Source organism: Coloeus monedula, assembly GCF_965178545.1.
Source record: "Coloeus monedula genome assembly, chromosome: 2".
Classification (NCBI taxonomy): Eukaryota; Metazoa; Chordata; class Aves; order Passeriformes; family Corvidae; genus Coloeus; species Coloeus monedula.
This window is the reverse complement of record NC_138782.1, coordinates 3,935,523-3,962,815: the sequence shown is the minus strand read 5'-3', so window position 1 is coordinate 3,962,815 and position 27,293 is coordinate 3,935,523. Positions and strand designations below refer to the sequence as shown.

Here is a 27,293-nt window from a genome sequence, read left to right as displayed (position 1 = left end):
GAGCAAACCCAGAACCCACCTGAGATCTCTGTTTCTTTGTGATTTTTAAAATTGGGCTCATTTACTTTTGCAAACACTTACCTGTAAATTGCGGTTTCATTTTAATTTGGAAACCAGTGGCTCCCTTTCCATCCCTCAAATGCTGAGTTAGAAAAGAGAGGGCCTGGGTGTGTGCTTTGGATACAGATCCACATGTGAGCGTCCACAGATTTTCCTGAGCAGGTCTGTGATGCCACACAGGGATGAGCCAGTTTTTCTCCTACCCGATGCCTAGGAGCACCACTCAGGTGGGCTGATAGAGGCACGAAAATCTTCATCTTGTAATTAGAGAGAGGCGATATCCAACTGCCAGCACTTCTCAGGGCGAAGGAAGAGCACTCAGATATCCCTTGCAAAAGAAATGCCCAAGCAGAAGAGCCCACGAACACACTGAAGAAGGCCCCGTGAGCCAGCGTGAAGGCTGAGAGGACTCAGGGAACCCGTGGGACTCGGAGGAGCGCTGTCCTTGCCGCCGAGCCCTGCTCCGGGGGCCCCGCGGGGCCGGGGGGACTCGGGCGCGGAGGGGCCGCCGGGCCCCCCGGATGCCCCCGCGGCGGCGGTGCCGCTTCCCAAGGCGGAACCAGCGAAACCAGTTATCTGGCAGCAATTTGCATATTGATAGTGCCTCCTGCAGTTCTCCCTGATTGCTTTACAGGAAGGAAAGGTAACAGGAAAATATAGAACCCCCTCTCAAAAATGGCAAAGAGGCTCCTACGTGCACGGGGGCTCTGATGGAAGAGTAAAGCCTGGTAAAGCCCATGGCAGGGGATTTGTTTGCCAAACTGATTTTTGTCTTAGAATTTGAAAGCAGTTGTGTGGGTTTTTTTTCTTTTTCTTTTTCTTTTTCTTTTTCTTTTTCTTTTTCTTTTTCTTTTTCTTTTTCTTTTTCTTTTTCTTTTTCTTTTTCTTTTTCTTTTTCTTTTTCTTTATATATATATATTTTTTTTTTTTTTTTTTTTTTTTTTTTTTAAGTTCTGAGGCTGAAAATGTGAGATCCGTGCTGGAGACGAGCACTGATCACTTCAGGGGAAAATAATTAGCTTCGTCATATTCACTGAATGTGTAAGTCTAAGGAGGAGGCAGTCCTTGGAGATTGAGAAAGGCATTGAACAGACACTTTAAAAGTACAGTGTCATGGTACATATATTTTTTTAGTCCCACTCATAAGCAATGCACAGATGTGCAGTATGGCATTGAATAGAAGAGCTAATTTGGGTTCTATTAATAGAGAACAGTTTCACTTTTATTGGCTCTGAGTACAGTGACTGCCTAAGCCACACCTATTGTGAGGCACTTTTGGCCTTCCTCGTAGGAAGGGCCACGCTGTGTCCTTGTACATCCCTAAGTGTTCAGATCCCTTCAGTTCTGGGCAGCACCAACCAGGGTGCCACGAGCCCGTAGCTCATCTAACCCCGTGCTGAGGGGCTGTTCAGGAGGAGATGGCTGCGGATCACATTGCTCCAGCCACATCTAGACCAAACTTGTCCCTGCTGCCTGTGGGGGATAGCACTTACAGACTGGTGCTCTGCTATGGCCTGGATTTACCCTGTGGGTATCTGTAGCACCCAAACGTCTGAGGGAGGTGTGTGTCAGCACAGACAGTCCATGGAGCTCTCTCTCTCCATGTGTTTACATCCATTTCTCTCTCTCTAGGCTCTCAGATGCTGTGAAACTAAATATGATAGGGCAAATTACAGTCTAAATTGTGAATACATTAATTTCAGTATGGTAATATCAAACATTGTACTTATTTCTGATTTCTGTATTTAATTTCCCCTGCTTTTTTAAATGCTGGGGAATAGTTGCTCAGTGAACAATAGCATTAGTACAATAACTCCCCCCAACCCCAGCATTCATACTTAATGCACATCAGCTTTCTATGTAATACCATACAATATACTTGCATGTTATTTTAATTGAGTGAAATCTTATTCATTCTGGTGGGAGAAAGCATTCTTTTCACTGCAGCCAGGATTCATACTGCACTGACAGAATTATATGTGCTGACAATAACAAATGGTGGCAAAACTATCCAAACTGCTCAAAGAGGTGGGCTCTTATCACAGGTTATTCACCACCACTCCTGCTCCCCCTCAGCACTGTGTCTTTCTGTGCAGCTTTGGGCTATGTAATAATTTATTCTACTGACTACAGAGCGTTGCATTAAAATATTATTTTAAGCATTTCAACAATTAAGCTGAAATTTTGCATGGAATAAATATGGCAAAGGAGAAAACCCACAGTAAAGCCGTCCTTATTTTTAAGCACAGAGGAAGGACTCTGCTCTCTCATCTATTAATTATTTTTCATCTAGATCTTCACACAAACTATGTCATGTTCTGCAAAGCAGGCACATTTTTTCTTGGCTGAAGCTAAAAGCTAAAGCTAAATGTCACCTGAAATAGTAATATAAAATGAATATAGAGAATGATGATTGTGTATGTTAAATTTCAGTTCAATGCATTCTAAGTGACTAAAAGTTGAAGCTCTAAAAAGCAATGCAAGTTATTTACTGAAGATGTTAAGGGACCAATCTAACAGCATGCTTGAGTACATGCTTACTTTAAGCATGTAAGTACAGCTGATGTACCCAAAGATAAATATGTGCTTAAGACTTTTGCAGTACCCAAGGCCAAGTAGATTGCTCTGGCAGGGGTTATATCAAGCAGAGTTAGAGGAGGAAAATCCTTTTTTATTGCACTGTCCTTTCTACTGTCCCTCACACCAAGCGTGCCAGGAAGGAGGGACTGTGTTCAGCAGCAGATAAGTAAACAACTAAACCTTTCTTCATCTTGTTTAACAAAACTAATTTCTCAATGGAAATAATTTCTTTTTGATTGCTGATGTTTGATTTCTCAGATTAGTGAGTTATTTTTGTTATTCTACTTTTTAAAATTCGTTTGAGGTGTAGCTGGATTTATTTTTCAAAACGAAATATTTGCCTTTCCCTGCCTGCCACATCCAGAGTAGGGCATTCTAGATTTCCTCATGGGGAGAGTTTGATCCCCTTGGATCTAATCTTGCACAGAAGTGCACTTTTCAGCTCAAGTCAGAACAGGAATTTAAAAAGCTGTTTGTGTCAATGACCTGTCTTCCTACTGCTCATAGGCTTGGACACAGTGACCTGCTTAGATATATGGCTTGGGATCTCACCAGTGACTCAAAAGGACCAACTTGTGCCATCAGGGGTTCCTGTGAGGCAAGACAGAGTAGTCCCGATGAATGGGGGATTTGGATGCATGGAACATCTTTCCGAGGAGAATCTGGCCCCTCACAGTGCTTTGTTTGGGAATGGCTTGCACACAACACAACCCTGCAGTGAGAGAGCCTCGGGCTGCAGCCTGGCTTGGTCAAAACTCTCCTGAAACAGATGGAGATGCTGCTCTTGAGTTCGGGTGTACCTGTGTGGGGAGGTGGGCATGGAAATGGTGGGATCCAGCTCTATGAGAGAAATCCATTCACACCTTGTGGCTCATCTTTCTGGCCCCGGGCTGGGCTTTGTTTGCTGTAGGTCAAGGAAAATCTCAAGTCTTCGTCTAAACCATTCTTTGTCTTAGTGTGATTTAATCTGATAAAAACTACCTTTTGGAAGTTAAAGGCTAGAGAAAAGTAGGGAGCACTTATCAGCAAAATCCTTTGTAACACAAAGCAATATTTAAACTCAAGCTCAATATTAAAATCTGAATGGCTCATCCCTTTCTAAGTGATGCCAGCACACAGGTAGGACCCATTTCCACATATTTCCGGGGAGAAGATAAAGCCCAGAAAAACGAAAAGATTAGCAAAGATATTTATTTATGTTCTCTTTATCTTACACAGTTAGGACCCTCTTTGGAGATAACTAAAGCGTCATTTCTTGTTCCTGGCCTCTTCTCAGTGTATAGGAACATGCAGGTGGGTCAGGGTGCCAGGTGTGCCCCGTGAAATCCTCTGGGTAGCTGTAGCTTTACCTTGGGTATCTATACATATTCCACTGAGTATGGAGCTTCAGAAGAGCTAGAAGTACCAAATTCATACCCTAGATGTCAGTAAAAGAAAAAAACATTAAAACCCATTAAAAATCATTGTATAAAAGTCTGTGAATCAAGCAATGGGTTAGCCAATTATTCATAAGATAATTCCCTATATGGACTGACAGTTGGAGTCCCAAGTTTCAGCTCAATCAAATTTACACAGACCAAGTTATAACCTCTTCAAGGTGGGGATTGTAACAGGAGCACTGACAGACCATAACTACTGTGCCTCTTTAGTAACAAAAGCTCAACTGCCTCACTCGTGCCGTGGCTGCTGGTGCTGCAATAATTAAGACTATGGATTTGCATTATAGGTCAGGTTCTGGAAGGTTTTAAATGCACATAGTTTAAATCATGTTGGCTTGAAATGTAGCATAGAAACGCTCAGGGGCAGGTTACGTGTTTACTTATAAAAAGATTTATAAATATTAAACCTACAGTATGACAAATAACTAAGTAAGTAGTGCAAACTAAACCCAGTTTGGCTGAAATCAAACATTTGATTAAAAATGAGATTTTTAGTGATGCCTTCCTCTACCTGCCCACACACAAGCAAAACTCTTTGTGTGCTTCAAGGGAGGGTTTTTGCCATTTCAAAGTCTGTTCCGTGAGCACTTTGTGCCATTTATTTTATAGTCATCCCCAGAAAGCCCAGTCAAGGTTCAGGGCTCCATTGTGCTAGGTGCTGTGCAAGCAGAGGCAGGCTGAAATCCCAGACCTTGCTGAAACCCATGGAAAAAAGTCTCCCCAAGTTCAGGGTTTTATTCCAGGTCCTGCCTAGGGCGAGCCGATAACGAAATCTTTCTGTCACCTGGCGCTCAGATGTCTGTGATCCTGCACGGACTCGCTGCTGTGTGTGCTGTGCTTGCTAGTAAGAGCTTGCAAAATCGGAGTTTATTTTGAGCCTTTATTAAAAAGGGGGGGGAAAGGGGGAGAAAGGAGAAAAGGCAAAGCAGCGCGCCCAAATTTCTCCTGCGGGAATACTAATGCATGTACTATTTCTAGAACGTGCAAGTCCTCTGCTCATTCACGGGAGTCAGCCTGGTGTGATAAGAGTTCCACCCACGTTGCCTCCGCCTGATTGAGACTATCAAGACAGTGTCGGAAAGCACCCCGTGCGATCTGCCGTTACATAATGCAGCCCAGCTCCGGGGAACTGGCAGAGTTTTGGAATTTGTGTTTGGTCCTAATGTTCTGTAATGTTGGCAAGTGAGATTCCTGCTCTGAGTGAGTGACAGTTGGAGCTTCGAAGCAGGAACATTTGCCCAACCAAAGTTGCTGAACTCACCCACTGCCAAGTCTGTCACCGAATTAGCAGATAGGCAGGGACAGCAGTATGTGGCATGAACTGTGTCACACTCCTTTGCACCTTTGGGTCCCAGTCCTGTGTGCCTGCCTGTGAGACGGAGGAAGGCCACACTTCTCAACGTTAGACAGTTTTACGTCCCTTTGTACAGCAACCTCTAAGTATCTCACGTGCTTGAATGTAGGGAGGACTACACTTTCTCAGGCAGAGAGCTGAGGTATGAGGAAAGGGACAGATACATTTTGGTAGATTCAAATCTTAGACTAATTTTTACAGCATGAATGTTCTCACCTGGGCACTCTGTCCTGCTGCTGCAGGTTACTGCCATCGTTGTGGGACAGGGATGGGTTCCCACCCCTGCTCTCAGCTGCTCCAGGGCACGAGCTGGTGTCTCAGGGCTCTGGTTCACATGGGACAGTTTGAGGTGGGATGGGCACTCAGTCAATGAGACAGACCCTTCTCTAAGGTTAGCTTCCACCTGGAGGCAGCCTGAAACCCACCATGGCTCTGATTTCAGCGTGTACCTCAGTTTGCTGAGGTGTAGGGCCACATTTCCTCCAGCTGACTTTGCTCTGGGGCTAGGAGTCCATAGCCAAAGAGCAGCTGATAACATGGCCAGGGTGACAGCAGCTCCAAACGCTGCAGCAGGACTGCGAGGCATCCCCTGCAGCTTGGGCAAAGAACGGTTGCGGAGGAGCAGGAGGTGACACAAGTTTGTGTCAATCCACAGAATATGATCACTGGGTCATCTTCTGTGATGGCCTGGGTTTGTTTCAGCTGCCCTTCCAATCTGCCAGTGTTTCTGGGTGTTAGTCAGCATTAGGGCATTTCTCACTGTGTTTACCTGCCACTTGCACTGGGTTTGTTGGTACAACCCAGCAAGGGACGGCAGTGTGCAAGAGGTACAGACAGGGCTAGAGATGCTTGGTGTGTCACAGAGGTGCTGTCAGGGTGGAAGCAGAGATGCAGGAGGGGCAGCTTGTGGGGTGCAGTGGGGCAGTGACGGGGTGCAGCGCCCTTGCTCCACAGCTCTCCTGGGGTGCTCCCAGCCCCAGCTGTGCCCCTGGCCCTGCCTTTGCCGCCGGTGCCGGGGCCAGCTCAGAGGCAGCTCACCCCCCTGCGCCCGGACGCGCCGGGGACCGTCCCCGTGGGGGGCTGACCCTGCTGGCACCATCAGCCTCTCCGGCAGCGCCGGGGGCCATCCGGCCCCTCCTTTCGCGGGGTGTCCGAACCCAGGACACTGACGGGGGGACCCGGCGGGGGGTACCGTGTCTCGAGGGGCTCAGCCCGGTCCTGCGGCCGGGGGCGGCCCCGCATTCCTCCCCATAGCGAAGGCAGCGCCCGGCACTGGGCTGAGGCTGTAGCAAACTCCCTCGCAAGAGCTGTTTGTTGACCACATTCACGTTCAGAGCCCTGAAGCTAAAAGCACTTTACACCATAAAATAAAAGCACTGTCTTTTTTTCTAAAAGGTTACGTCTGGAGGCCACGCTGTTCATACTTCATACAGAAAACTACTGAAAGGGCTATGAAATCCTCTATGATTTACACTCCCTCTCAGTGCATTAGGATATAGATCTACTCGACTCTAAAAATACTGTGGAGTTTCTAACCGACGTGAATATATGTGCATTATTTCAGAAAGTCTGTTAGAAAACTTGTCAACACATTATAAAGCATAAACCAGGACTTGGCCATTAAATACAGAGATCAGAGACAAAATGTATACGGCAGGAAGTACCGAGAAAAGTCCCTCCATTCAAAAAAAGTCTATTAGCTAAAAGTTTACACACAATATACACCAAAAGGTTTAGAGCGAGACCGTGGACTGCAATTACAAGGCATAAATGGAATCAGTAGGGGCTTTACAGTCCCCAGCGCAGTTAGCTGGGTTGCCAGAAAATAATTTTAATATTGTCATAATTTATTACCCACCGAAAGCCACATCAAGGACTGTAAATACAGTCACTTTGTGTCCACGACCGCTCGTTAAACAGCCTCGTTCCCTTCCCCTAAAAATACAATGAAATAAAAACCCACCTGCATTATTAATCTGCGGTCATGCCGTGTTAAAAATGTCTTCTCACTCCTTTTCTTTCTTGAGGTTTGTTATCTCCCTCCAATCACATGACAATGCGAAGCGCTGGGGGGGGGGGATACAGGAACGAGGGGGAGCCCAGCACTATAGCGATCAAATGCTAATATTAATAATTATCCAGCCAGGATGAAATATTATTTTTAAGGCAGCGAGTTTCCATTTAATTCGAGGCATTTTTACGGTGCTGGAATTAAGGGCATGCTGATGGTAAGAACATCCTCGCTGCCATTCATGAAAGCATCTGTAAAATTAGCTCCTGACTGTAGGTTTTGAGATGCGGTCTGGGAAGTCACCTCTGGAATCTCAAACACGGCACGATAATGAAACAGATTTAGTTGTCACCAAGTGCTTAATTTGCTATGATTTTAAAAAAAGAAAATCAATGAAACGATGCCTATGATTGGGAATAAGCACAGGTAGGTGTTCTGATGCAGGTTGGCTTTAGAGAGAGTAATGAATTGTAATTCAGAGGAGTGTTAACTGCGAACCGCAGAACCTTTCAGGGGTAATAAAGTCATTACTTTTTACATTGCAGCCACCTTCAAAAGCTTTATACGTGCCATTAGATATAAATCAAGCCCCATATATATATCTACATCTCCGGCACAGACACACACGCCCGCGTTTCGCGCAGGGACATGTGCACGCCTGGCACAGCCAGCCTTGCGAGCGCCGTGAGCCCAGGAGCCGTCGCTCTTGTCACCTGCGGCTGGGTCCCCCCGCCAGGTCCCGCATCTGCTCCCGCACCCTGCCCCGGCAGCCGCGGGGCGCATCCCCGTGCCTGTGGATAAAGGAGGGGAGCGGGGGCTGAGTGGGGGCTGAGCGGTGGCGGGCGGAGCCGGGGGGCGGCTGGCGGGAAGCTGAACCATCCCACGGCGGAGCGGCTCGGCCCGGCCCCTGACAGCTCCGCCGGTGCGCGCTCGGGCTCGCCCCGCCAACAGGTCCCCGCCGAGCCCCGGCCCCCGCCGCCCCCTCGCTCCCCCGGGCGGCCGCGGCTTTGCCCGGCAAAGTCTCCCTTACGGCGGCGGGCAGCTCCTCGTTCCCCCGGGCTCTCGCCCGGCGCTCCGCTCCGGCTGTCCGCCGCCGTCCCGGGCACGGTTACCCCCTCGCACTCCCTTCGCAGCCGCACTTTGCTCCGCACACCCGTTCGCCTCCAGAGCTTATTTCTACCGCAACCTGATCCCTCCCGGTGCCGGCAGCGTCCGCCTCGCTCCGGGTCCTTTTGGCGAAGTTGCAGCCGCCGTCGCCGCATCCTCCCAACTCCAGCCACTTCTCGGTGCCTCCTGCCGCTTCGCCTCCCCCCCTCCCCCGTTGCCAGCCCGCTGCCCGCGCCGCCCCGCCGCCGGCAGCCCCACGTTTCGCTTTCGTTCAGAGCCCGTGGCTGCGGGCAGGGCTCGGAGCGCCGCCGGAGGAGGAAGGGGGGCTCCGGGGCTGGCGGGCGCGAGCAGCCCGCGGGGAAAGCTGCGAGGTCCCGCCGCCCTCCGCTCCCCCCCACCCCGCTCCTGCGGCTTCTCCTCCCGTGCCTGCCACTTCCTCGCCCGCCAAACTCCGCTCACTGCTCCCCCGCCCGCCCCGGGGCAAGGCCCGCCGCTCGCCGCCGAAGTTTCCCGCGGCCCGGCCCCAGCCCCCGCCGCCCCCCAGCTCCCCGCGGGGCCGCCGCCGCCGTCCCCCGGGGACGGGCCGCAGCTCCCAGGAGGAGGGGACTCGGCGGCTTCGAGGGGGATGGGGGGGGGGGGGGGGGGGCGAGCGGGGAAGCCGGGAGCCGGATGCTCCCCCCCTGCTTTTTGGGTGGTCTCCGGTCCTACCTGGCTTCCCCCAGCTCCCCCACGCCCGCGGCCAGCCTGCCCCGCAGCCCTCTCTGCCCGGCTCTGGCTTCACCGATGTGTGTGCTTTTCCAGCGGGGGTGTGCGTGCGAGAGCTGCCGCTGCCTGCCTGCCTGCTCGCTTTCTCCCGCTCCTTTTCCTCCCTTCTCTCTCCCCGTGTGCGTGTTTAATTTCCCCCCCTCGCCCCTCTCCCGGGTCTCCTCTTGCACCCGCTCCTCCGCGGCCACTCGCGGCTCCGGCCGCCGCCCCCTCCGCCCCCGGCCCCCCGGCTCCATTCGGCAGCGTGCGCCGGGCGGCCGGTGCACCCCCCCCCCCGCCGCGCCCCCTCCCCTCTCCCCCCTGCGATCACTGTCCATTGGCTTGTCCTGCTCTCTTTTTCATGTCCAGCCCCTGATGAGTGTCCATTGGTGTTGCCTTCGCCTTCCCTCCTCCCCTCTCCCCGGCTTGCCCTGCCCATGTTTTGTATGTCTCTGTCCATCCAGGCTCCTGACGTTCAAGTTCGCAGGGACGTCACGTCCGCACTTGAACTTGCAGCTCAGGGGGGCTTTTGCCATTTTTTTCATCTCTCTCTCTCCTTCTCTCTCTCCCTCTCTCTCTCTCCCTCTCTCTCTTTTTTTTCCTTGCACAAAAAAAAAAAAAAAAAAAAAAAAGCCATGACTGCTATCCCACAATTCATCTTCCCTGCGCCATCTTTGTATTATTTCTAATTTATTTTGGATGTCAAAAGACATTGATGAAGATATTTTCTCTGGAGTCTCCTTCCTCTCTAACCCGTCTCTCCCGATGTGAACCGAGCGACTCACAAGCCACCGAAGCCACCAACCCACCATGTCGCGCCGCAAGCAAGGCAAACCCCAGCACTTAAGCAAACGGGAATTTTCACGTAAGTAACCCGGAGAGCAATTTATTTAATTTCCCCTTCACGGATTTAATTTTTAATTCGAGCGAGAGCAGGGGAAAAAAAAAATTTAAAAGTGAGAGCGAGTGAGCGAGTCGGGGAAAAAATTAACTCAGCGCCGGCTCGGGATTCTCAGCATTCCGGTTAATTTCTCCCTCTCTAATTTAATCACCTTGATGACTTTTCTTCTCTTTCTGCCCGTGCCCCTCGCCCGCCGGCGCGCACTCCGCTGCCCCACTCCGCGCTCGCCTCCCGCTCTCCGCGCTGTTTGGCGGCAAGAGCGGCAGCTCTCGCCCCGGCACCGGGAGAGGCGCGGGCGAGGTGCGGGGCTGCCGGGGGCACAACCGGCCTAAAGTGGGAAGAAATTCCTGCGGGAGCGGCAGGCTGGACGCCGGACACCGCGGTGGCCGGGCGGGCAGGATGTGCGGGCGAGCGGAGCGCGGAGAAAGTCCGGCGGCCGGAGCCCCCCGGGCTGCCGGCGGGCTCGCCCCCTCGCCCCGCGGCGCCCTCCCGGGGGGGGGCACAACCGAGCCGCCGGGCCGCCTCCCTTTTGTTACTGCCGCGGGGTGCGGGGTGGCCGTCCCGCCGCTCCCCGCCGCCCCGGGCCGGCGCCGTGCGGGGCTCCGCCGCCCCGACCTCGCCCCGCGCCCGCCCCGCCGCCGCTCCGGCTGGGGCTGGGGCGGGGGGCGGCACCGGGCGGCGAGGGAGCCGAGCCGAGCCGCGCTGCGCCGGCTGGGATTCCCTCCTCGCCCTCGCCTCGCGTTCTCCCGCTCGCTTACTATTTTTTGGAAGATTTTCAAAAAAAAAAAAAAGTGGAAGTGGATTTTGATTGGGAAAAATCTCGTGTCTGAATGTTTACAAGCACCGCGTGTGCGGGGAGCCTCCTGCCAACAAACACAGGCGAGAGCGAGCCCGGGCTGAGCACACACGCGCGCACACAGACACGCACACACACACTCGCACCCTCACACCCGCGAACGGCCCTTTCTCGCCGCCGCATTTCAACCCCAAACCAAATCCGCTCTCCCCGGGAGAGAAAAAACAAATCCCGAGCCCCACCACACCGTTCGCAACAAAAACTCTCCGGCTCCCTCCGTCCCTCCCTCCAGCCGCCACCACACACACCAGGGCTAGATGCAAGATAAGCGGGAGCGCTCTTTGCACAACAAAAGGCAACTCGAGCTGGAAAGGTTTGGGGCGAGGGGGGTGGGAAGGAAGGGAGAAAAAAAAATCCCCCTTTCCTCGAGGTGAGCCGGGGGGAAGGGGAAATGCTGCATGCTTCTCCTCACTCCTTTTCCCCCCTTTTCTTTATTTCTTCCTTTCTCTCTCTCCCATTACTCCCGGCGGGTTTTGTTCTCTCCCAGGGATTGCAGAAAACCCAGGGCCAGTTCTTCCTGCCAACCATCCCCGGCTCCCTCGGCCCTTCGCAAAACCCCCCAAACTTTCCGCCGCGATTTCTCTTCCCCCTGGGCCGCCCAGACATTCCAGCCAGGTTCGCACATGGAGCGAAGGAAGCGGCGCTGGCTCTATGCAGGCGGCCGCTCCGCCGCGGGCAGGGCCGGCCGGGGGCTCTGCCTGCCCAAAGTTTTGCCCTAAAACCCGGGGGGTGTCGGAGGCTCAGCCCCTCCCCCTGCCCCCAGTCGTTTTTCTGCTCTTCTCCCCGCTAGTTTTCGGGGCGCCTTTTTTTTTTTTTTTTTTTTTAATTTTTATTTTTTGTTACTATTATTTTTTTTAATCGCCTGGCTGGGGATGGGGTGCAGCATCACTGGCTTATGGGGATGGGGCCCCCCCTGGAAATGGGGTACGGGGGGTGCTTTTCCTGGGCAGCCCTGGAAGTGGGTTGCGGGAAGCGGGGATCGCGGCGGGACCGGAGGAGGGGGTGGGGGGCTCCGACTCGCCCCCCGGGGCAGCGGAGACGGGCGGGATCCCCGCGGCTGCTTCTCGCCGAGAAACCCGCGGGCCGGCGCGGAGTTCCCGCACGTGCGGGGCGGGAGCGGCGGCCGGGACGGGCCCGGGGGGGTCTCTCCGGCGAGAGCCGCCCCGGCGGTGAGGAGGGGGGGGTGTGGGTGGGCCGGGAGCTGGGGGGGAAAGGGAGGCCGGGCCGGGGGAGCGGCGCGCCGGGGGATGCGGCGGCGGGGCCGGGGCCGGGGCGGCGGAGGCGGCGGGCGGGCTCTGTGCCCGCTTCGGTCGCTAGGAGGCACAGCGAGATCAAACAACCGGGCAGCCCCGCGAACTTGAACCTGGCCGGCTCCTCCGCTGCCTCCCGGTCGGCGGGAGGGGGAGGGCGCCCAGCTCCCTCCCCTCCACCCCCCCAACCCCCCCCCCCCCCCCCTTCCTTCTTCTTTGTTCTTAATTTTGCGCGGAGTTTGCTTGCTCCGGGAGGCAGCGGGGGATGCTCGCCTTCCCCCTCCCCGGGTTTCCCCTCCCTCCCCAAAACGTGTTGGCGGTTCCCATTGTACCCCCAAGTCTCCCTTTCCTTGCACCGCACGATCTGAAGACACAAACTTGGGATTAAACAACCCATGTCCATCCTTCCCACGGTACGGTGCGGGGAAATGCCCCGGCAGCGCATCCGCATTGCCCCGCGGGCATTTCCCCGCACCATACTGTGGCACACCCTCCCTCCCCCCCCCCACCCCCCCGCCCCATCAGCCCCAGTACCTCCTTTCTCCCGACACTCCAAAATCCATCCCGCTTTTGCCGGTGTGGTTGTTTTGGTGGCTGGGAACAGGGGGAAGAAGGGGGGAGTAGGAGGGCGAAGGGGGAAAGCTGAAAAGACATGTTGGTGGAAGGGCAATTTGCATGAAAAATAGAGATGGATGATTAGGGACCCAGGCAGGGAATTTTGATTGCCCCAGAATTAAAAGATACATCCTGCAAATCAGAAGCAAGACCAGGTGAATAGTATTCTGGTGTTTTCTTTGTAATCACGGTATTTTATATTATGTTCTAAAAGTAGCAGTAATAATAAAAAGCATGGTTTTTTTGCTGCCTTTGCCTCTGTCAGGAGCCAAATGTTTTGCAGCGAACACGGTGCCAGCTGTATTTCATACATTAGTATATAATTCTTGTTAATTAGCAATAATTTACGTTAAGAGCATAGAAAATGTTGAGGTTACAGGTTTTATATCTGTACATTTGATCATCTTGTTATTTTCAAGAACTTTGCCTCCTATAAAATTAATTAGGTGAAATGTGGAGGTGTAATCAGCAACCTCTGAATTACCACTTCATTTCCTGGTTTTGATTGTAAATCAGCCCAGTCCGTACAGACTTTTAGCAAAGTCTATTTTTGTTCAGTGCCACTTTTAACTGTCTGGTGTCGAAGCAGCGGGTTACCTTCCCCTGCTAAATAATAGTGACAGCGTCAGAAAGGAATCAGGCCGCGGGAAAACATTATAATTGAGTAATGATTATGCAGAGCTCCTTGCTAAGCCAGTTGTAAGGGGAACACGGGTGGTTTTGTGTCTTTTTGCTGCGGAGGGTCGGTGAGCTCGAAGTTAGATTCGCAAAATACCTTTGTCTGCGGCGTGCAGCGAGCTACCGGTGGAATTAGTCCTGCAATAATTTACTCCCTCGGTCCGAACGCAAGGAACGGCTTGGGGAGAAAAACGCCATGCCCGGCAATCCTGCAGAAACAGCCTGCTCCTCTGCCGGCTTCCCGAGGAGCGTGAGACGCACGTTGTGCCTCCTCTCCTGTCGGTCTGTAAGTTTAGAAGAAAGCCCCAGCGATTAAGACATTGTTTTTATTAATACGAATGTAACCTTCATATTCCTGTGGCTGACCTTACGTTAAATTAGAAGTAGTACTAGAGGCAAGAAATGATGGACTGGATCCCTGTGTCCTAGTTGGAGCTGAGGTACGGCGAGGTAGTGTGCTCTTTCAATATTATTTTACGCAGCACAACTGGGAGCTACTCCAGATCTTCCTCCTCAATATTCAGCCTAGGTAGGGTTGAAATAAATTTAACCTGAGTTCACTGGATTTTTGCACTTTATCAAAATCAGTTCCAATATTGTGCAGTCAAATTAAAATCTATTTTTTGATTCTCTGTGGCTTTAAGTTCATTAAATGTGAAATTGGCAGCCAACTAAAGAAGGTCAGGCTGATTAACTGTTTAGGAGTTGTATTCTGTCTCACTTGCATTACCTGGCAGTGTTTTGATGTGGGTTGTATTTGTAGTACCCTCTCCTCCTGCTCGCTGCTGTTAGCGTGCCTGTTGTGTTGCGCAGACAGAGGAACACCAACATGCTGCTGGTATTTATTTTTTTTTCCCCCTCGTGAAAGGCAATAGTGATGGAGACTGCACAGAGATTGCCAAGGTATTTCTCTGCAAATTTAATGTAAAAAAAAATAAGCCAACAGAAAAGAGAGCTGAGTCTGCCTCGTTAAAGCATCCACTGACGATTCTGTGAGCAGAAATAGCCTCATAATGAAGCTTTTTGGAGCTCATTCAGAAAATTTGTCAACTTTGACAACATTAGGCAAGGTATTTTGAGTTTAAAGAAGGCGCTTCTCACTGTTGCGAGGAAATGTGGCAGTTGCTTGGCCAGGCTGATTTTTAGATGCTGAAGGCCACCAGTGCTAACATGTTCAAGATAATTTAAGCATTCCCTTATTTCAGGATTAAAAAACGCAAAATGACTGATTGCCTGATTTCCTTAAGTACTAAAAAATATTCTATCCAGCTAATATCTCTGAGTGGACTCGGTGGTGAATTTGCTGTTTATTTGGATCCTGAGGAGTAACTTGAAAGTGAGAGGTGCCTCCCCCACCCCGAAGGCATTTCTGCTGCACTTGCTTTTTTAACATTTTGGTTTTCTGCCATATATGTATATTTATTTATTTATTTGCCTTGTCCCGTCCCCCCTCCTCCCCCCCTTTGAATAACTACCGCCTTCAGGATTTTTTTAAATTGGAAGCTGCTAACGGGCCGATGGGGACAGTGACACAAATCCATGCATTTCCATCTGCACGTGCATTCTGAGGGCTGGATGTGCCCCCCGTGTCGGGTGCCTGGGTGTGTGTGGCCACGCAGGCTGGCTCTCCCCCTCTTCTCTTTGACACGCACACATTACCTGCACGGCCTGAACAGGCAATGTGCGGTGTCTGTGTGTATTGAAACTCCTCCTGTCCACGCTGTGTTTCTGAATTTTAGAAAGTGGGTCTGGTCTGGCTGGTGGAAGATACACACCCATGTGTGTGAGAGCGTGTGCAGTGCTTTTAGCCTTGAATTCACGTACATAAATAATACATTCAGCAGTAAAACACTCTATTCCCTTCTCGTCATAGTACCACAAGAGTTTCGCAGTGTATTCTTTCAGCCTATCCATTTAATTTTAGCACAGAATTGTTCAAGGAGTCAGAAATTTGCCTTCCTGTAGGAACACAGAAACAGTTGCTGTGCTTGCCCTCTGAGTTCTGCATGCTACAGCTGCTCCTGCAAAATCTCTTCCCTGTAACTGATGAATCCCTGTCCTCAGTGCTGTGCTGACAGCCGTGTTGCATGGGTTTGGCTGGGGGGGAGCAGGCGGACTCGGGAGCAGGGTGTAATATTCATGAAGAGGGGGCTCGGCGCTTTCCTCCCCCCGCGCCCGGTGCCTTTCCCGAGAGCTCTAACCATTCTCCTTTTGTTTCTCAAACTGCAGCCGAACCTCTTGAAGCCATTCTCACTGATGATGAACCTGAACATGGCACATTGGGAGCTCCGGAAGGGGACCACGACCTCCTCACTTGTGGCCAGTGTCAGATGAACTTTCCGTTGGGGGACATTCTTATTTTTATTGAGCACAAACGGAAACAATGCAATGGCAGTCTCTGCCTAGAGAAGGCTGTGGATAAGCCACCTTCACCCTCACCAAGTGAGCTGAAAAAAGCATCCAATCCTGTGGAGGTTGGCATCCAGGTTACGCCAGAGGATGACGATTGTTTATCAACGTCATCTAGAGGAATTTGCCCTAAACAGGAACATATAGCAGGTAAATTAAAGCAAGGAGAAGTGTTTGCGAGTTTATTTCTGTTTCAGTTGCAACGTAGCATGTTGGCAGTCGTGCGCTACTGTGTCTGTGTGTTCTGCTCGCCGTGACGGCCGGGGTGTCCATGGCCTCCCTGCCTTGGGTTAGTGGTGTTTCCTGGTGCCTGCACAGCAGCAGGAGCAACAGGCACGTGCCGTGCCAGCCGGTGTTTCTGGCGGTATTGTTTGAGGCCACTCTCGCGATTTGCCTGCATTGTAGTCACTGTCTCCCGGTGCCTCGCCTGCTGGAGCGCCGTGGGAGGAGGGTTCCGAGCCTGCCGTGCGAGAAAGCGAGAAGCTTTTGAGTCTTTGGCAAAGTCAGGGGTGAAAGAGTTAACCGAGCATCAGCCAGCGTTGGTTCCATATTGGCTGTCAGCGTATGGACTGTAATTAAACACAGCCCCATGGCAAAGTGACACCACCGACCTTGACTTTAAGATGCCATTTTCGACTGGCCAGGCCAGAGTAGAGAGGGCAGTTGCTGAAGCGCACAGACATGCTTATTCGAAAAGTTTAAGGGCATGTTGGAAATTTCAAAAGGTTGGTTTGACAGGAAAGGCTACTCTCTGCAGCCTGCCTCCTCAGCCAAATGATAAATGCTTCGCTGTGCTCTCTCTTGTCTCTGATGTGGTTTTGACAGATGTATCTTGATTTTGTTTGCGGTTTACACAACCACATGTCAGCCGTACAAATGTCCAAGGCAGAGTTCTGTTTTGTGCAACAAACAATGTGAAATGTAATTTAAAAAAAGAAAAAAGGGTAAATAATTCCATTTCATAGCATATTTTTTTATTTTTTAAAAAATCAGAAAGCCATTGGCCATGCAGGTATTTTCACAAATGAGGTTAAAAAAATAACAGTATACCATGTGAAAGAAAATCGCAGAGCCCTGGTAGTGTAACAAGGCACACTCTGCTTTTAAAACCCTGCTAGTAAACAAAAGTACTGCCCATTTGCAGTGAGCATTTCAAATCACTTCAAACCACGCTAATACTGCCAGTCGAAAAAGGCGAGACTGCAGTGTATCAGCCCCAACGAATGCCTGAACCAGTTTCAAACTCCCCCTCCAGTGCTGTTTGGGATGCGGCACTGCTGGTACCTCTCCTCGGGGAGCCCACAGGACCGCTCGGGGTTGTCAGAGGCGCAGTACATCATCACATGATGTGCTGGACCTTGTCTTGGGCTTGCTTTGGCCACAGAGTTAAACCATAATAGGGCAGTAGGCACTGGGAGGTTCAGCGGGATCCTCAGCCTCTCTGGCCTCCAAGCTGGTCGCCAAACTGTGCTGGAGAGCTGCAGTTTTGGAGGTTTTGTGGTGGCAGCAGATCCATATCGGCGCATGGGTGTCTGCCTGCGCACGTGTCTGTGTGCAGAGCCATGTGCGTGCACACGCAGACGTCATGTGAATGAGTGTGTGCTGTTTCTGCAGAGTAATTGGTATTTCCTTGAAATGTGAATATCTCTACATTTAAGCGGAAACAGAGGCTCAGCTACTGCTGAGCTACATTTTGAATGAGACTTAAACCCCCAATAATTCCCCGTATTGCAGTTTCCCAGACAAGGATGTTAAAGGTGAGGTTTTTTTTCCCAGAGTGGTAGAGGGCAGTGCCCATTTCCATGTGCTGCCTGCAATCTGATGGAAAGCGAGCAGAAGTGTAGGGCATGATTAATGAAGCAGGAGCCTGGCGGAAGGGATTTGTAGTCTTCCAAGCTCTGGAGCCATACTAAATCACCAAATATGGAGGAGCGGCGGTATGATGTAACGCTGTATTTACGTACGGCGCCGCTCCACTCAAAAGACAAAACACAGTATCTGTCAAGCAAGAATTAAACATGCTGTCGTCCCCGTGGTCCCAGATAGGTCCCTGGGCTGAAGGGATGGCCACGCCGAGGAGTTCTGCACGAGGGGAACCTCCTCTGCTGAAGGATTTGCTCTGGCACTCGTTTGGCGCGGGAGGCTCAGTGAGCCAAGTCTCCCTTTCGCGTGGCACGGGTGATGCGAAGCGAGGAGGATTTGGGCTTGCGTGCCGTCATGGGGCTGTTAATTCAGAAAGGGCCGTGGTTTTAACTGACTGTAAATGCTTCGCTGGGCAGAGGCGGTGGCTGAGGACAGGGGCGTGGTGGCAGGGCCTTATCCTGCTCGCTCTTACACCCTGCTCGCTCTTACACATAGGTGGGCTTGACTGGGAGCAGGCCTGGTGTCATGCAGGAAGGTCCACAGAGCAAGCTGTGAGTGTGTCCTGAGTAGAGATGGAGTTGCAGTTGTCAGGGCTCTTCTGCTCCAAGTTTTCTGGCTGTGGTGCCCAGCTGTGCCTGCGGATGGCAAGTCCAAGAATGCAGGTTCTCTGCACCTCTCTGGCTGGGCCAGAGCTGAGTGACACTGGGGTCCCTTGGTTATTCCTGTTGGTTGGAAATGCAGCCTGGCTTTGGGAGAAGGAGAAGGTGCACCAGGACTTGCGGGGTCTTGTGCTGTTCTGCCCCTTCGTGTTTTCATCTCCCTTTTCACTTGGATGAGTTCAGCTCCCTCGTGTCACAAAGAAGTGTGGTGATAGCTGGAGTGACCCACTGCTCGTAGCCAGTAGTTTGCGGAGTCCAGCAGTAAAATTTCCAGTGAGAGTCTTGGAGCCTGAACTGTGGAGTTCAGGCTACAGGAAGGCCCCTGCAGAGAACCTCAAATTCTTCCAGTTCAGCTATTTATATCTGACTTCTGTTCAAGAATGCAAAATGCAAAAGATTTGAGTGTGTAATTAAAACAGAAAAGACAGAGGGTGCATTTGGAAAAATACACAGAAGTTGGGGGAAGTGATTCTTTTTGCTAAGAGACCAGAAAATACATATTTTGTAGCAATATAAAAATGTACCCAGTTAGTTGTGAGGCTGGAAGAGGTGTTCCAGGTTAGCCCTGGATACAGAGGTGCTGTAGGTGAGCTCCGGGTGCAGTTTGTTCCCTGCCTGCAGTTTTGTAGTCTGTAAGTTGGGGTATTACAGTAGAAGAGAATCTTAAGTAATGGTTAAAGATCTACAGACGAGAAAGGAGGCAGTGACTCATTCAAATGCAGGGAGAAATGATGTCTGATTTAACTGTCACTAGGCTGCTCGTTATCCTGCCGATTTCCAGAGACAGGGATGAGGACAGGAGCTTGCTTACATGTATGCGTGAAACGTGTGCAGCAGCCGTGGGATCCGTATAGGTGCAGGCATATGTCCGTACCTGGCTATTCCATGTGGGTGTCTGCCTGTGCACAGCTCTGCCTTGCTATAAAATTTTGAGTGATGCTGATCCAGCACTGGAGCTGAAATGCCATAAATTTAACTGAAAATTAATAGGATATGTTGTGTGGGTCCAACGAGGCAGCTTTCATCAATATGTATGTCAAAGCCTCACCACCAGATACCAGCCGCCCGTGATTTGCAGTGAGGGCGACGGCAGGGCTTTAGTTATCCGCTCTCGTATTTTACAATAGGGGGAAATATTAACTGAAGTATCTGGAGATCAGTGAACGTAAAATCGCTGTTCACTTATTGTAAAGGCTGAGGAAATATTTATCGCCCGCCCGTGTCAGGTTTTGGCGGTTTGTTTGTTGAATGTATAAATCCGAGGGAATTAATGAAAGGCTGGGGTTTGGGTGAAGAAGGATCTTAAATGTTACTTGGATGCAGTTGGGGGAACACTTTGGAGTGCTGCTGCTTATTCCCCTGTATGATGCCGAGTGTGTATCCGTGGATGCTCTATTTACCGTACAAAGAGGGGGAGGAGGAGGGGAGGTCGTTTTTACTGCTCGAATCCTATATTCTCAAGCTGCTTGTGACATTCGAATAAAACACGTGGGAAAATAATGTAAGAAGTCCCTCTGTCTGCTGCAGTCGGGGGAAGGTGAACGTCATTCGGTACTAAATTTCAGACTGAGTGTATTTGATTGTTACAGGTCTCGGGAAGTAACATCTTTAAGCAGAAATTTTCTTGGGCTGTTATTAGTAGTTGCCATTATAATTCTGTAGGTTGTGAATGTCGATTCCTTGTTGTGTTTTGTTCTGGAGACAAAAAAATACTGCTGTCTGCACTGAATAGTTAGCATTGCATCTGGACAATAACATGAAAGCTTCAAGATAGAGGAGGGGAAAAAGGACTATGGGAAGATTTTGAAGTCAAATCTGTCTGCTTTCCTCATACAAAGAAACAGAGAGCACAGGCTGGGTAAAATATTGCAGGCAGGAAAAAATAGTGAGGGTTCTACCCAAAGGCTCCCGCTCCCGAGATTTGGAGCGCTGCGTACAAGCTGTATTTGTAAATAAGACAGAGAAAGGTTGTGAACCGGCAGCTTGGCTGTTTTGTCAAAGTACAATGTCAGAGAAACTCTTTCTAAGACAAATTGTAAATAGAAGTGTCACGATGATTGCATGATTGAGCTCTAGAAGTGTCTTGCAATTGTTGGCATTGTCAGAAGACTTTTGAAAGCTTAATTAAAGGCGGTGGCCTGTGCGGCTGTGAAATTTACTTCTCGGGGGGGAAAAATGTAAAAAATGTAGGGGATCAAAAAGTTGTTGTAATGCTGCTTGCACGGGGATACAGAGAACAGTCAATAGTTTCCCTGTTTTCCCTGTTGCCTTTTATAAATAATGTTTTTTGAAGAAGCAAGCACATGACACCAATATCATCCTTTGTACGAGGTAAAGATTGTGTTAGTTTTCCTATTCCCCGCTGTTCCAGACAGTTAATGTAAAAATGGCTCTTCATTGGAAACACAAATATGAGTTCACTCAAAGCACAGAAGCAGGGTAGAAAGTTTTCCTCTGTCTCTGCCTTCCAGGGGAGCATCCCAGTGTTGTGGTGCCCTGAATATTTCTAGTGGATTTTTTTGTTTCCTGCAAATCAGATCTTCGGAGAGGATGAGAAGTATATTTTCTGTTCTTTCTCCTATTGCATGGGACACTGAATTGTGGAGCTGTCCACAAGCAGAAGCATCACTGCATCCAAAATGCTGGTGGTTCAAGAGGCAGCCTGGCACACGTTAAGTTCCATATAGATCTTGAAAGGTGCATGTTGGCATCACGTGCCGAAAGCTTTGAAAATCATGCGCGTAATAACCCAAGGCTCTGTGTGCAGAGTCCCAGCAACGAATGCTGGGTGATGGAAACTGAGGCAGGGAGTAAATTAAACACCTTCTAATTAGCCCGGTGGGAGAAGTAAAGTCTTCCCTAAACATTCCCATAATTTGGTAATGCCTCTTTTAAAGAGGAGGAGGCCTATTAGCATTACCCCGTTTTGTACATGCAACTCTCAGCCCACGAGCTCTTTCTTGTTTCATTCAAATAATAAAGACAATTAAAGAGGCTTGCGAGGCACCGTCAGGCAAGGGGAGCAGAGCCTCCAGTTGTTTGCCTGCACGCATCCTCATTACGGAAATTTTTTTGGACGAAATTCCCTTCAAGCTTCGGTCTGTTTTTGTGTCCACTAGTACCAGCTTTGTGCAATAAAAGGCGTTTAGCATCAAGCTGGACATGGCCTGGCACAGTGCCACTTGTGTTTTGTTGGGGTTTTTTTTTAGCTAGTCGCTGAGGATCTCTCGTTACCTTTCTGCTTGTTGTGATTTTGTTCGGGTCATGATGCTGCCAGGGATGTCGCGAGTCCAAGGAAGCTGTCTTCTCCCCGTGGCAGGCATTTGAACCCAGCTTCCATCCGGGAGCGTTGGGTTTTATGTGTCAGCTACTGGGGTATTGCACAAGGCCATAAAACACATCAAGTCCATATATTTTAATACATTAAGACTTACATATATATATATTCATACTGGTAGCATGGCCCTAAAATTAACCATTGGGTGGTGGGTTTTTTTGCTTTTCCCTTGGGCTAATGAACATAATTTTGTCTCACTGTGTACACAGACAGTAGCTGCAGCCTGATGTCTGGTGACGTCGGATGTAGCACAGGTTTGGGCCCATGTAGGTAGACACCGGTACATGGATTGCTGTGATTTATGGCATACTTTTAAAAATAACAGGCACATTAATGGACCCACAAACCACCCAAGCGGTTGGGATGATCTGATAATGAGTTTCCATGAAACACAGCTCGCTCCGGAGGGCCCCCATCTTGGGTGTGCGTTGCTCCGCCAGACGTGGATCAAACTCTTGCAGGAGCGGGACCGGTGGCTGTGGACCCCTATGGATGAGCAGACCAAGTGCTCACATTATTCACACCCTCCTGTGTTAATGCCAAGCGCGTTTTAAAGCCCATAAACATCCTCCCCATCTCTCTAATCAGGTTTAGTATGCAACACATCCCGCACGGGGTTCAGCCAGTTTGTTTTCCAACCTTTATTGGCCAGCTGCACTTGCTGTGCATCTTTAAAATATTTCAGCGAGGTTTTTTTTGCTCTTCTATCACCCAGGCTGGTAACTTGGTGGCTCATTCTTCATTCGGAGGTGGCATTGCCTGGGGTTGGCGAGGGAAAGGTTTGCGGTGTGGGGTGTGGCGAGGTCAGCCCTGATCCCAGCAGGGAATTTGTGTTCTTCATTTGCCTTTACAATCGGAGCACAGCTACTGTACCTTGGAGCAGCTCTCAGGTGTGAGCTCAGATGGGCGCATGTAAATGTCCTGTCAGATGCAACACAGGAATATTAATGTTTCCTCAGCACCATGCTATAATAAAGCTGTACACAGGCAGCTTAATATGCAGCCGGGCTGGGGAATTGTATAAAACTTCGATAGCCCAGTGTGAATGACAGCGGTGGAAAAAAATATTCAATATGCCACAGTTTGCATTCTTGTTTGCCTTTGATCTAAAGCAAAATGAAAACATCCTCTTCTTTTCCTCCTTGTTCTGAATAGGTGCCCTTCTTCTGCAAAACTGGAGAGTAAGTAAGAAAAGAAAACAAAGTACTGGGCACGGTGCAGAATTATTTGAAGCACATTAACTCCAGCACACTGGGGGATGTAATTTTTTCAAGTATTAGCAAACATTTATTTTTTATACTTGGGATTGTTGGCATTGCTTTTCATTCTTTTTTTAGCATCTGGGTCTGGTCGAAACAAAGAAAACAGTCACCACAAACAGGTCTGGAGCCCCCTTTGCCCCCTGGCTTGGGCACAGCCCAGGCTGTACATCCTCCTCCAGAGGTTTCATTTGCATCTTCTTGTGTGTTCAAATCTTCAGCTCCATCCAAAGGTGTCTGTTTTTCAGTGTGGTTGTGTTCGAGGATTTTTAATGATGTGCTCATTTAACTGAATCAACAGCTGTCAGGAGCGGTTGTAGTAAATCCACAAAATGCACAAAGAAAAATACATACGTTCCCTGAAACAAAATACTTGAAACAAATTGGCTGCCAAAAAAAGCTGCTGAATTCTGGGTTTGCAGACAGTGCACCAAAGTGTTTATTCTCTCCGCTTTCCCCGGAGACCTCTCCCCGCTTGCCTGCTGCAATTCTGCTGGAACTTTTTACCTGAACAGGTTGCTGTTAAAGAAAAATCCCACCGCTTCCCCCTGTTTGGTGGGTGCAGAGCTCAGCTACAGCTCAGATTTTTGTTTTTCACACTTAATAGCTGAGACACCAAGAGTGGGGCAAGAAGCAAAACCCAAATAACTGCATTGCCGACAACGCAGGGAGGCTCGCTGTCCCTGTGAAATAGGTGCCAGGAGAAGCAGTGCTTCCTCTCTGCCCTTCCAGGTAGGCGTTGTCAGGGTGCTTCAGAGGGTGCACGATTCCCACTGGTGTGGGTGTGCCGGTGGAGGGAGACCTGGGGAGCTTTGGTCAGTCAGAACCAAGGACTTTCTGCTTCCATCCTCCCCTGCTTTGCGTAGATGCTGAACAATTACACCTACAATTTGATCTTTGCTGCAGATAGAAAAACCTCTGCCTAAATAAACAATGGAATTACTGCTGAACAACAAAGGCTTAAAGAAGAGCCCTGCCTTTAGTGGTGTTATTGTTGTTGTGGATAATAATATTATTATTATTATTATTATTGTTATTATTACTGCTATTACTACAGCTATTACCTTTTTAAAATTATGCATCACAGTTCCTTTTTCCTTTAGGAAGTAAGGAGTTTAATTTTGCATTAATTGCTTGCTTAATTGATTTATCAGGTAGGGAAATATAAAATGCGAAAATAAAAATGTGTTGTGTTGTATCACCCCCCCCCCCCCCCCCCCCCAATATTCACAATTAATTTGTCACCCAGCATTACTTTGCTTCAGCGTCACAGCTGGCGTTTTTTTCTGACATTGGATGAATCATCTGCGTTTCGTTGCATTTTATACTGAGTTTATTCTTCGTGGAGCAGGAGAATAGACCAGCAAAACTGTCGTTCTTCAGCCAGGGCATCGCAAGTGCTCGGAGCATTTACTGTGTGAGGGTGGCTGGGGGCTTTTCCCCGTGTTTCTTTATTACTGATGCTGATTTTCATGTTTAGGGAAGAGTTGCTGCTGTGCAACGAGAAACAGTAGTCCAGGAGCCTTGTTCTCTTTGAGGAGCTAGAACACAGTGGGATACATTTGGAAAAAGAGATAGAGGCTGTATTATTTTGTAATAAACTATAAACTGTCCTATGTTAAATTTGTGTTACGTTAGAAAAAATCAATAAGGAAAAATTAAATTCTGATAAAGATACTCTTGGATCTTTGAAAACAACTGCTGTTCTTTTAACTAAAACATTTGAGGAGCTTCAAAGAGTATGTATTTCTTCTGATCTTAGAGCTGTGTGACTGGTAGCAGGGAAAAAAAATCTTATTCTACATACAAGTGGATTGCTTAACAAGTCAGCACAGACACATACTTGTTTGTACCATAGAGATAAAAATTCCTGTATAAAAATAATTCAGTTGCTGACAGCAGGCATTGTGCTGGGGCTGCCTCTTTTGTGTTGGCCGGGGGTCAGGGACCACGGCTCCCACTTTCTGCCGGGGGGAAAGCTGTCACGATCGCTTGCTGGAGCCTGGAAATAAGTTAATTGCTTTATTTTAAGGAATGCTCAGAGCCCAGTAGTGTGGTTTTTACGTCTCTGGAAACAGAGAAGAAGGGGGGGGGGGGGAAATCTCCTAATGGGGGACATGTCTTGAAGGCAGTTTGGGAGACGTGGCCTTCAACAGCTCGGCGGCCCGGCAGTAGTTTCTAAACTTTTGTTTTTAACCTAATTCTGATTTATGCTGTCACGTCCCGTACTGGCCTTCTCTGGACTCTTCTTGTGTGAAGTAGTGTTGGTGTTGGGGGGAATTGCCTAAAACTGGGGACTCATGGCCAATCCAGATGTTTGCTGTTGCGGTTGTTGCACGGCACCAGGTCCTATTTTGTCCAATAAATGTTAAAAAACGGGGCATTAGCACAGCTCTAGGCATCCTCTGTTTTGCTCTGCAGGGGTGCAGGTAGGATAAACTGTGAGGTTGGAGAAGGCTGGTGAAGTGGGAATAGGAATTATTTGAACATTCATCCATCCTTCAAAGTCGGGGTGCCAGGGAGGCAGCCAGCGCTTCCCTCCCCAACCTCCTCCTGGGATCTCTGGCAGAAGCGTGTCTCGCTCCCCTGCTCTGCACCCTTTGGGATGGCTGGATCAGGCCCCGGCGGGGCCGGCCGAGAGCGGAGCCAAGTTTGGGAGCGGCCAGCGGCGCTGAGCGGTGCCCCCGCAAACTCCGCTCGCTCGGCGGCTGCAGCTCCGCTCCCCGGGAGCACAGCGACTTTCTCAGTGGCACGCTCCGGTGCCGAGATCTTTTCATCCCTCCCTTTTAAATGCAGTGAGTCCCTAAAATTAATGCTGCTGCACTTTGATGAAAATAATGTTTTTATAATGCATTTGCTGTTTACATGGAAGATGTGACTTGAGGGGAAAAAGGCTTTTTTGGAGGGTGGTGGAAATCTTGTTAATCTGCTCTCGGAGAGCGGCACACAATACTGCCTATGAGCAAGTCTGTGCTGCTTTTGATAAATTACCATGTTTAGAGATAGGTTTGGCTCTTAAGGGCTTAGTTTTCTGAACAAAGTCCATAACAATGTTTTCTGCCTCTGTTTGTCTCCAGCCCCTTTGGCTTGACTCGGAGCCCTGTGTTTAGTTGAAGCTCCGTCTGGAAGATATAACAATTTTGCATTAAAAAAATAAGGAAATCACAGGAAGAAAAACCCTTTTGCTTTTTGGATGAATCTTACTGATAATTTGCTAAAGCTCATTTGAATTTTAAGCACTTCTTTAATCTTCAAAGGCTAAATTGCTTTATGAATATGCATGGTGTGGGCAGACTTTAGTTCATTACCTAGTTGTAAATTCTAATGACCATTAGGTCCTTGCAGTAATTGCGAATTGTTTTGCATTTTTGATTGGCCTATTAACATGTGCATTCGGCACACATCAGGCCAGCCTGTCAGGCTGCTGAAGGAGAAAAAAAAGGTGAAAATTGTTTTATAGCACCAAGATTCTTAGATTTTCAATCTTGGAAAATTGATGATGTAAAAAAATTAAAGCGGTGTTTTTTCTTCTCAAGATTGAAAGTTCACCAAGAGATTTGACATATTTAATTTACATGATGACTTTGCACTCCTTCATTAATGCAATTTGCATATGAAGCTGTTGTTAATCACTTTTGATCATGTTTTGTGTATTAGCTGCCTCAGTGGCTCTTCTCCCTCAGATGCTCCAGTAGAAAGCAGCAAAATGATGCATCTTCTTGCCAAGTTTCCTTTAGTGAATTGAGGAATTAGGAGTCTAACCTTGAGTAATTAAATATGTTCTATCAGTTCTCTTTTAATGTTAAGTACACTTGGTTGGAAGTGTAGAAGGAAATTGTTCCCATTTGGGGGAGACATTCCTTTAAAAAATAATTCTATATGTATAGATAGACCAGAATTATTTTCCGTGCTCCGGAGACGCCAGGGCCGGAGGGACAGGTGACAGCAGGGCAGGATGTGGCGGTGCCTGGACCCTTCTCTGCGTGACCAGTGTTGAAAGGACGTGCCCCAGGCCCCATCCTGTGCTGCCTGTGGGTGCAGAGCTGCTGCTAGTATTGGGGTGGTGGCCGTGCCTTTGGGAGACGCTGTGTCAAGGGCAGGGAGCGCCCTGTTCGTAGCAGCAAATCGTGCTGCTGGCGCTGCTCCTCTTCCACTCCAGTCTTCCAGTTGC

The 27,293-nt window shown here is 49.4% G+C and overlaps 1 protein-coding gene across 3 annotated transcripts in view; it reads left to right on the top strand.

The window, feature by feature from the left end:
- Positions 1-10,105: 10,105 nt before the first annotated feature.
- The window catches only part of BCL11A (BCL11 transcription factor A), a gene marked incomplete at both ends in the record, with an annotated part of 70,557 nt that continues 53,369 nt past the window's right edge, over positions 10,106-27,293 (top strand). For 2 of the 3 annotated variants that reach the window (XM_082277236.1, XM_082277235.1), the window contains 2 exons: positions 10,106-10,160; positions 15,825-16,154. In XM_082277236.1, the coding sequence (XP_082133362.1) occupies positions 10,106-10,160; positions 15,825-16,154 (385 nt within the window). Of the gene's footprint in view, positions 10,161-15,824; positions 16,209-27,293 lie in introns of all 3 variants that reach the window. The other variant, XM_082277234.1, reaches the window with a different exon arrangement.